This window comes from Chenopodium quinoa, unplaced genomic scaffold, assembly GCF_001683475.1.
Source record: "Chenopodium quinoa cultivar QQ74 unplaced genomic scaffold, ASM168347v1, whole genome shotgun sequence".
NCBI lineage: Eukaryota > Viridiplantae > Streptophyta > Magnoliopsida > Caryophyllales > Amaranthaceae > Chenopodium > Chenopodium quinoa.
Genome location: NW_018743021.1, coordinates 535,342 through 544,102, shown reverse-complemented (window position 1 = coordinate 544,102; position 8,761 = coordinate 535,342). Strand labels below are relative to the sequence as shown.

Genomic DNA, 8,761 nt, shown 5'->3' with positions numbered 1-8,761 from the left:
ATAGTTAAAATTATCAATAAGGATTTTGAAAAACCGTTGATATTTTACGAAAGGAAACATAAATCAAATTATAACTAGAATAAGTTTTGATAGATATTAATAAATTAGATAAGTTTAGATAAATGAAAATCAGGTGATTGAATTAAACACATCTTTATATGAACATAAGAAAATTAATAAAATGTAAAAAGATCGAGAACACGTAACATACAAAGTTTTGATTAATGTTACCTAATACATAGTATTACTATAGCTATAGCCTATAGTCATGTACGAAATTGACTTAATGAGATAAATAGAGTACATAATACGAGATGCGAAAGTACAGAGCATGAGTATAATACTAATACGTAGTAAAAGAGGGTTACATATATCATTATTTGTAATTATCCTTGCATGACTCTCTCATACGCAATGGAAAAGTAAAAAACCGTCTAAACTACCGAAAACATACAAATACTCAAAGGGCAATATAGTCATTTAAAGGAGTAGTAGTTTACAAAACAAGGGGAAGAGAAGAGAGATGAAACGCGTTTCAAGGGGTCGGCAAATGGGTTCGGTTTAACCACCTAACAACCACCCACTTTCCCTTTCATTTTAATTTTCCATTTTCCTTTTTCTTATTTTTGCATTTCCATAATTAAATCGTGATTAACCCCTTTAATTCGTAAAAAAGGAAACTAATCCCGTATTATACCTCCATTAAAGGCAAACGAATATAAAACTATAAATTTTCTTCTCTCTCCTCTTTTCCGGTTTCCTAAGCTTTTTCCCTTCTTCCCTCCTATTCATTCATTCATTCCCACTCTTTTTTTTCTCTCCTCTTTTCCTATCTTCTCTCCCTTTTTCTCTCTCCTCCACCGGTTAACTCCCGTTTCCCGGTTTCCGGCCATTTTTTCTCACCGGAATTTTTTTCCGGTGATCATTCTCTCTTCTCTTCGTAATCTTCTCCACTTTTTTTTTCTTCTCTATTCTTAATTTTTTTTACAAAAAAGGAAATTATAAAGTTTCGGATCTTCGTGAAATTTGCATGAATTTCTTGAGTTTTATGGTGGTTGAGTAGAATGTGGGTGACGATGAAGGCTCTGTTTTAGAGGAATGTGGAGATCGTGATCTAGGGTTTGGTGTAATTTCGCTTTTCTTCTTTATTTTTTATTTTCCTTTAAAATTCAATTTGTTTTCCGGTGGAGAAGAAGACGGAGATTAACGGCGGAAAACCGCGGAATGAGATGGTACTGTTTCTTTGAATTTTTTCTTTTAATGTAATTTTTGATTTTATTATTTTTTTTTTAAATTTTTTTTTGGGGTGCATTATCATAGAAGGTAATTTAGATCTTAATTTAATGTTTTATGAGATGATATAATCATTGATATGCTATTTAAGAAGAAATTTAGTGCAAAATTTGTTTCTATTGATGGATGTACTTTGATTATGTCATATTTTTTTGAATCGGAAAAAGGCGTAGATTGACTTTGAAGACTTAGGTTGAATTTTACTGGTATAAAAATGGTTTCTATTTTTAGTGGCTGCCCAAATTTGTTTTGCATGAAGTTTGGTCAAACCTTTTAATTCAACATAAAAAGGACCTTTTATTTTTGTTATGAAATTGACTTGTGTGGTTTTGAATTGGTGGGTTCCAATTTTGTGGAAATTCATAGATTTGTTCAATTATTAGGAAGTTTGGTTGACTCTGTTTGAATCGGTAATTGTTCCTCAACTTTTACTGTCACTTTTATGAGTTTTAGTGCTGGCATGTCACATGAAAACGGAGTGAGTTTATTACGGATGTTTAATGCTATATTCAATGCTTCGTGTGGTGGTGTTGGTGGTGGTTTTGGTTTGTACGATTTACTCGTTTTCGGGTTTGAAGGATAAGGGGGTGGGATAGAGGGATTTTACTTATTTTTTCTTGGAGGGTGGTGTGGTGGTGGTGCTTTGTGCTATTTACTCGTTGCGATTTTGAAGGAGGGTAGGCAATCAAGGCACAGGGTTGAGGGGTTCTACTTATTGGTTCTTGGAGGGTGGTGGTGGTAATGCTTTGTACAATTTGCTCGTTTGCGGTTTTGAAGGATGAAGGGGGGGGGGGGGTTGAGCTGTTGAGGGATACTACTAATTGCTTTTGGAGTTGGAATATCGTATTGATTGGAGTCTAATCATGGAATCTTGTGAGGTGGTTATTGGCACTCAGGGAATAGTTTCTCCAGTTCAATTTAAAGATTCTGTGGCTTACAGTTGTAACAATAAGTTTCTTAATAAGGATTAAGTGAGTATATCTTTAGGCTGGATTTTCATGTGTTACTTGTAGCTTTTGCTCCAATTGTGCTCGACTTTCTGTTTTTTTAGTTATTATGATCAACGGTTTGCCCCATGCTAGTGTTCTTTGATTTTCCTCAAATGCAGAAGCCTATCTCTGTGCCAGTAAAAATTTTTGGTATACATTGTAGTAATCTAGTGCATGGCCTGATAGAAGGCATGGGGCATGTTAGCGTGCTTCTGTTGCTGCCGGTGAGATTCATGATATACATCTTATTCTGGTTTTGCCCACTGTTATTTATTATAACTCTACAATCAAAGAATAGTTTTTGAACTTAGGTGTGCCACCATTTGATCCTTTTAGACTCAAGCCAACTAGTTGCTGTATGGGTAATTTCGTATTAATCTCCCACATGATAATCTGCCTTGCTGCTATTTTTTTCCAAAAAGGTCCAATCATTTATTTATTGTATGACCTAAAAGTTCGACCTCTTAGCTTTTTAAAGATAGCTCTGGATCAGTAATTGTGGACTTAATGTTTTGCATACTGTCGATGTGTCTCATCTATATGTCCACTCATGTTATCTTTACTGGTTTCCAGGTGGAAGGGCGGGTCTGTTTGTCGAAAGAGACTAAAAGTAGCTGTTTAGAGATGCTGAAGCAGAAAAGGCTTCAGCGAATCAAGTCAGAAACAGGAAACGGGGGTACCAAGGTTGCTAATATGATTGCTAGAAGTGGAGGTGATGCATTGAGATCTTCAGCATCATGTGGCACTAGAATACATGGTGGTGCAGATTTGTTTAATTGCTCCGGTGCTGCTTCAAATGGAAAGAAGTTTTTTCCAAAGCGCAAGGTGGAGAAGTTTAACATGTCCGATTTAGATTGGATTGATAAAATCCCAGAGTGTCCTGTGTATCGTCCAACAAAGGAAGAATTTGAGGATCCTTTGGTTTATCTAGAAAGAATAGCACCAGAAGCATCTAAATATGGTAACTAGCTATTTCAAATTTGTATGTTATTGGACATGTTTCTTTTCATGGGTATATCATCTCTATCACCTGATACAATTACAACTATTTGTGATACAAGCATTTCCTATGCATTCTATGATACTTATTGGCTGTAGGTGAATATTTTCAGGTATTTGCAAGATAGTTTCTCCAATAAATGCTTCTGTGCCTGCTGGGGTTGTATTGACAAAGGAGAAAGCGGGTTTTAAGTTTACTACAAGGGTACAACCACTTCGTCTTGCTGAATGGGACACTGATGACAAGGTTACCTTTTTCATGAGTGGAAGGTGATTTTCTATTTCATGACATGATATTAATCAATAAAGTGGAGGAATTTTCATGTCTGAATACAGATCAACAATTTTTTTTTTTTTTTTTTTTCCAGAAATTATGCATTTCGTGATTTTGAGAAAATGGCGAACAAGGAATATTTACGGCGATATGGTAGCACTGGATGTCTTCCCGCTTCGTACTTGGAAAAAGAATTTTGGCATGAAATAGCTTGTGGGAAGATGGAAACGGTTGAGTATGCATGTGATGTTGATGGAAGTGCCTTTTCATCCTCCCCCAGTGATGAACTTGGAAAAAGCAAATGGAATTTGAAGGTACTCCAAATTAATGTGTCTTGTGATCGTTTGTGTACTGTATTTTTCCAGTTCTCAGATGGTTAAAATGATAATTGCAATAAAATGTATGGAATAACAATTATAGCTTTTGATAACTGTGCACTCTCTTTAATGACACCAGTGTTAATAATCTGTTGAGGGAAGCAAAGAAGAAGAGAATTATTATTGCTTTAATCTGAACTTTTTTTGGTTTCATGTGTTTGGAACTTGGTTACCCTTTGAAATGCAGTCCATTCCTTAACTAGACTCTCTATATGAAGTAGGAAAGAAGTTTGTATTGCATTGATCAGCCTCCCTACTGGATCAAGAATGAATCCGTGCCATTATGATAAATCATTGCGGGTTAAAATAGTCTAGAAGTAAACATGCTTGGTAGCTTATGTTTTGCTTTAGTCGATTGTAGTGGGGCATTGATTTCTATTAAGGAAGCAATATAAGAGCAATAAAGATGTCAGATCTCTCTTTTTTTTCGCCTTTTTCTCTCTAAATTAAGCTTTTAACAGGAATAGGGTGGTCTGGTTGTTAATTGGTTTGGAAGCGACTTGTTGGCTATTGTGCAGGAGTATAAATCGTCAATTATGTTACTCTTTCCTATGAGATTTACTTGGTTTATTGTTGTCTGCTAATGTTTCTAAATTGTATCTGTTAAAGTGAAATTGCCTGTTCATTTATTTCAGAAACTCTCTCGGCTTTCCAAATCAGTTTTGCGGCTTCTAGAAGCAGCTATTCCGGTATGCAGAACTACCTATTGTAAATTATGATACCGTGTTTATGTTTTAGTTTTTGGGCCATTTTAATTAGTTGGTTGCCTTATACCATTTTACAGGGAGTGACTGATCCTATGCTTTACATAGGCATGCTTTTTAGTATGTTTGCCTGGCATGTTGAAGATCATTATCTGTACAGGTACATACACTAAATCATTCTGGAACTCTGAAAAATGTATTTTGTAAAATCAAGCTTTATAGTGGAAATTCTTATTTCATTTGCTCCTTGTTTTCTGATGGCAGTATTAACTATCAACATTGTGGGGCTCCTAAAACTTGGTATGGGATACCTGGCAGTGCGGCTTTGCAGTTTGAGAAGGTTGTGCGAGAACATGTATACAATGAAGATATTTTGTCAACTGATGGAGAAGATGGAGCATTTGATGTACTGTTGGGAAAAACAACTCTATTTCCTCCGAGCGTTCTGTTAGAGCATGATGTCCCTGTTTATAGGGCTGTGCAAAAGCCTGGGGAATTTGTAATCACATTTCCTAGGGCATATCATGCTGGGTTTAGCCATGGTACGGTTAATATCTTATTGGGTTGATGTTGCCTGCCTTTATTTTCAGTATTCCCTGGTACATGAAGTGATATACGTGTCTGTATGCAATCATGCATCTCTCATTCCCTATATTAATTTCTGAGTATATAATCATTATTTGTTTTGGTCTTTATCTCCAAATAAGCTTTAGGAATTTGAAATTTGTTTCACCTTGCATGTCTTAATCCTCTTGTTATGCCACGAAAGGTAGGATTTAGGTCTTCAAATTAGTTCATAAATAACATATTGACCACAAGAAATTTCGGAAGAAGGTTTTGCTTATTCACATAGTTGATGAATATAAGCATGAGTTATTTATGAACTTAAGCATGAGTTATTTATGAACTTAAGCATGAGTTATTTATGAACTGATTTGATAGACTTAATGAAGAAAATCCTATGTAATGCTACAAATACAGTGATATAAAGTTTTGTGGTTGAGTGTGCTTCCCATTAATTTGTTAGTTTTGATGGTCAATCAAAGATGCTTCTGGTGAAGGACACATTGTTTAATTTTGAGAAGTTTGCTTTTTTGGCAGCTATAATTTGTGTCAAGTACATTGATCTTGATGTTTCTGCCGACTAGCAAATATCCTCAGTGAATCGCATATATCCCATTTTGTCTGTTTATTTGTACATACATGTGGAACATCTTGATCATCATAATCAATGTTAAGATGTGTATCTGCAGGTTTTAATTGTGGTGAAGCCGTAAACTTTGCAATTGGAGACTGGTTTCCTTTAGGAGCGGTGGCAAGTCGACGTTATGCGTTTCTCAATAGGGTTCCTCTATTACCCTATGAAGAGCTTCTCTGCAAGGAAGCAATGATTTTGTATACTAGTCCTAATCCTGAAGATCTCAATTGTGCAGCTTACCATTTGAGCTCTCAAATTTCCATCAAGGCTTCATTTGTACAACTTATGAGATTCCAGCATCGTGCTCGATGGTGTCTAATAAGATCAAAACTTTGCTCAGCTGTTTCTATGGATGCTTATGCCACAGTTTTATGCTGTCAGTGCAAACGTGACTGTTATGCCGCTTTTGTTGGTTGCAGCTGTTTGTCACATTTTGCGTGTCTTCGCCATGGTATGTATAGGGCTTTAAGTTATTTAATGGCCATTAGTTTTGTCACCTTTATAATTGGATGTTATCATAATTTAATGTAGATATGAGTTCGTTCGTTTTCCCTTGCGGTGGTGGTTGTACACTACTTATAAGGAAAGATCTTCCTGAACTGGAAAATGCAGCCAAGAAGTTTGAGCAGGATGAGGGTTTACTGGAAGAGCTTCAACAGGCTTCGGGAAATGATGATTTGCTTTTGCTGTCAACCATGTTTCCTGCTGAAAAGGATGGATATTTCCCATTCTGTGATATTACTAATGAGGTGCATCCAAATGATGATTCCGTAAATGATTCATCACAAATAGATTTTAACTTTGAAGGCGGTCCAATTTCAAATAGTAAAGAAGTTGTTGCCAACTCGTCAGAAACTCCGCTTTCTTGTGCTGCGTCTACCCTCTGCTCTTTCCGGGATAATGATTTTACTCACTCTAACAATGTAAGATTATCTACTTGTCGAGATAGCTGCCCTTTTTTCTGTAAAATATGTAATACTTTCTTTTGACACTGTAGTATAATAATTTTGTGCACTTTGCTTGCAGGTACAGGACTGTATAGATTCAAATTTAATTGATTGCATTGACGATACATCTCACCATTCATGTCAGACTTCTTTATCGAATTTGTCAAACAATGCTGATCACTGCAGTGATGATTCTGATTCAGAGATATTCAGGGTTAAACGGAGATCTACTTTGAAGGCCGGGAGGAAGAGTGTTATTGGCGAGGGCAATTCGGATTATGCAAAACATCAGGTATTACTGATGTTTCCAGTTTGTCTTTGTATTCGAGTATAATTGCTTAATTAGTATTCCTCTGACATCCTATCACAACATTTATATACGCTATATGGGAAGTTCTTAGATCTGGGTAGACTTTATGGCCATGTGGTTTCATTAACTACCCTGCCAATGTTTGTGAACTTAATTTACAGACTTGATTGAGGTGGTTGTAGACTGATGTAACTCATTGATAGTTTGCCATGGTCCACCCTTTTTTGTACATCACTTGGGCTTATGGAACTCTAATTTAACCACGCACAAGCTACTTTTCTTTTTTACTCTGTTTAAATATTGGATCTTGCAAATAGGTGATTGGGATCAATAAAGGGGTTAGGCGATTTCGTTTTGGGATATGTATTTCCGTTGCATATATATTTTTGGATAATTTATTGGGAAAATCTGTTTGTTTTTGACATAGTTGTATGCTTATACGCGATGGATTAGTTTGTATGCTTGTTATCTGGCTTTTACATGTTGAACTATGTTATCGACTGTTCTGGGAAAGCAAATATGACATTGTTGTATCATGTATACTTTCAGGGGCTTAAAAGGTTGAAGAAGTTTCAGCCGGAAGGAAGAGTTGAGGAGATAGATCCCGGTAATTACTGTGAGTTTAATAGGAAAAGTGATATTCACTCAAAGGATGGCAAGGTCATTGTTATGAGGGATGGTCCTCATAAAGGATCTATAGTTCCCATTTCTATCAAAGTAAAAAGGACGCCTGGTGATGGACCAAGTATCAGACACAGAGATCATCCCTCGAGTGGCAGATTCCAACAGAACATTGGAAAGATAACAAGAGAACCGCATCCCTTAGATATAGGTCCAAAGCGTCTTAAAGTGAAAGGCCCTTCATTTCTTGGGTCAGAGAGCAGGTTAGATTGAGTAATTATTAAACATAAAAAAAGACAACAATTTAGCTGGTCCACTCTCCGGGCAACCACCAGGAGGGGTCTGACTTTGCTAACTCTGATTTTTCTTTTAACGCGGGGGTCCTAACTACATTGAAAAGTACTACAGAAAATTGATTTTTGGAAGCAGCAGAGGAATTTAACCATGGCTAGAAGATTTGAAATTCTTTTGTGCAGGCCTTAAATTGGGGCGTGTCGCACCAGTTATTCTTGGGGGTTCTTAAGCTGGAGTGTTTTTCTGTCTTTGGCGGGAGAACCTTTCTTCATCTGGGGGAACATAGAAAGTGGTGTACTGTACATCTTTTTTATTTTTTCCAACCTTTTTTAACCAATTCTTGTGAAGACAATGGGCTATTTCCAGAATCTTCATGTTTTTAGGGTTTTTCTTTTTTTTCTTCGTTAACATTAGTCTGCTGCTTCCCTTAAGGTAGGGTTCTTTAAATTCTTTTTGTAGTTACAGCTGATTAAACGTTGTAATCTTCTGACTACATTAATAAAATTCTATAGAAAAGCTCTCCTTTTCCTGTTATTTTTTTGCAGTTTCTTTTCCTCTTTGATACTCGTATATAGAGAAATGGATGTGTTCTATGCAGTTTTTGGATATACTTCGGATGATATTACTCAATGGCATTGTACTGCTTTTGCAATAGGAATTTTTTAACACAGGTCTCTATGTTGAAATATTTTATACACACCTGGATGTACCGTGCACCCCCAACTACTATAAAGTTTGTTTTTGCTCTTCATTTG

General features: G+C 36.1%; 1 protein-coding gene across 1 annotated transcript; it reads left to right on the top strand.

Annotated features, from left to right (window-relative positions):
- The first annotated feature begins 551 nt into the window (after positions 1–551).
- LOC110730121 (lysine-specific demethylase JMJ706-like) lies at positions 552–8,540 on the top strand. Its single transcript, XM_021909896.1, has 11 exons — positions 552–1,232; positions 2,856–3,243; positions 3,395–3,551; positions 3,650–3,869; positions 4,568–4,621; positions 4,717–4,796; positions 4,901–5,178; positions 5,890–6,285; positions 6,366–6,757; positions 6,861–7,073; positions 7,641–8,540. The coding sequence occupies exons 1-11, from the start codon at positions 1,230–1,232 to the stop codon at positions 7,983–7,985; spliced, it is 2,526 nt and encodes an 841-aa protein (XP_021765588.1). The 5' UTR covers positions 552–1,229; the 3' UTR covers positions 7,986–8,540.
- The last annotated feature ends 221 nt before the right edge of the window (positions 8,541–8,761 follow it).

Bases quoted from the DNA above. Each gene is read 5' to 3' on its own strand.
- LOC110730121 (XM_021909896.1), top strand. The intron at 3,244-3,394 runs GTAACTAGCTAT...GAATATTTTCAG, and splicing joins ACCAGAAGCATCTAAATATG to GTATTTGCAAGATAGTTTCT. The intron at 3,552-3,649 runs GTGATTTTCTAT...TTTTTTTTCCAG, and splicing joins ACCTTTTTCATGAGTGGAAG to AAATTATGCATTTCGTGATT.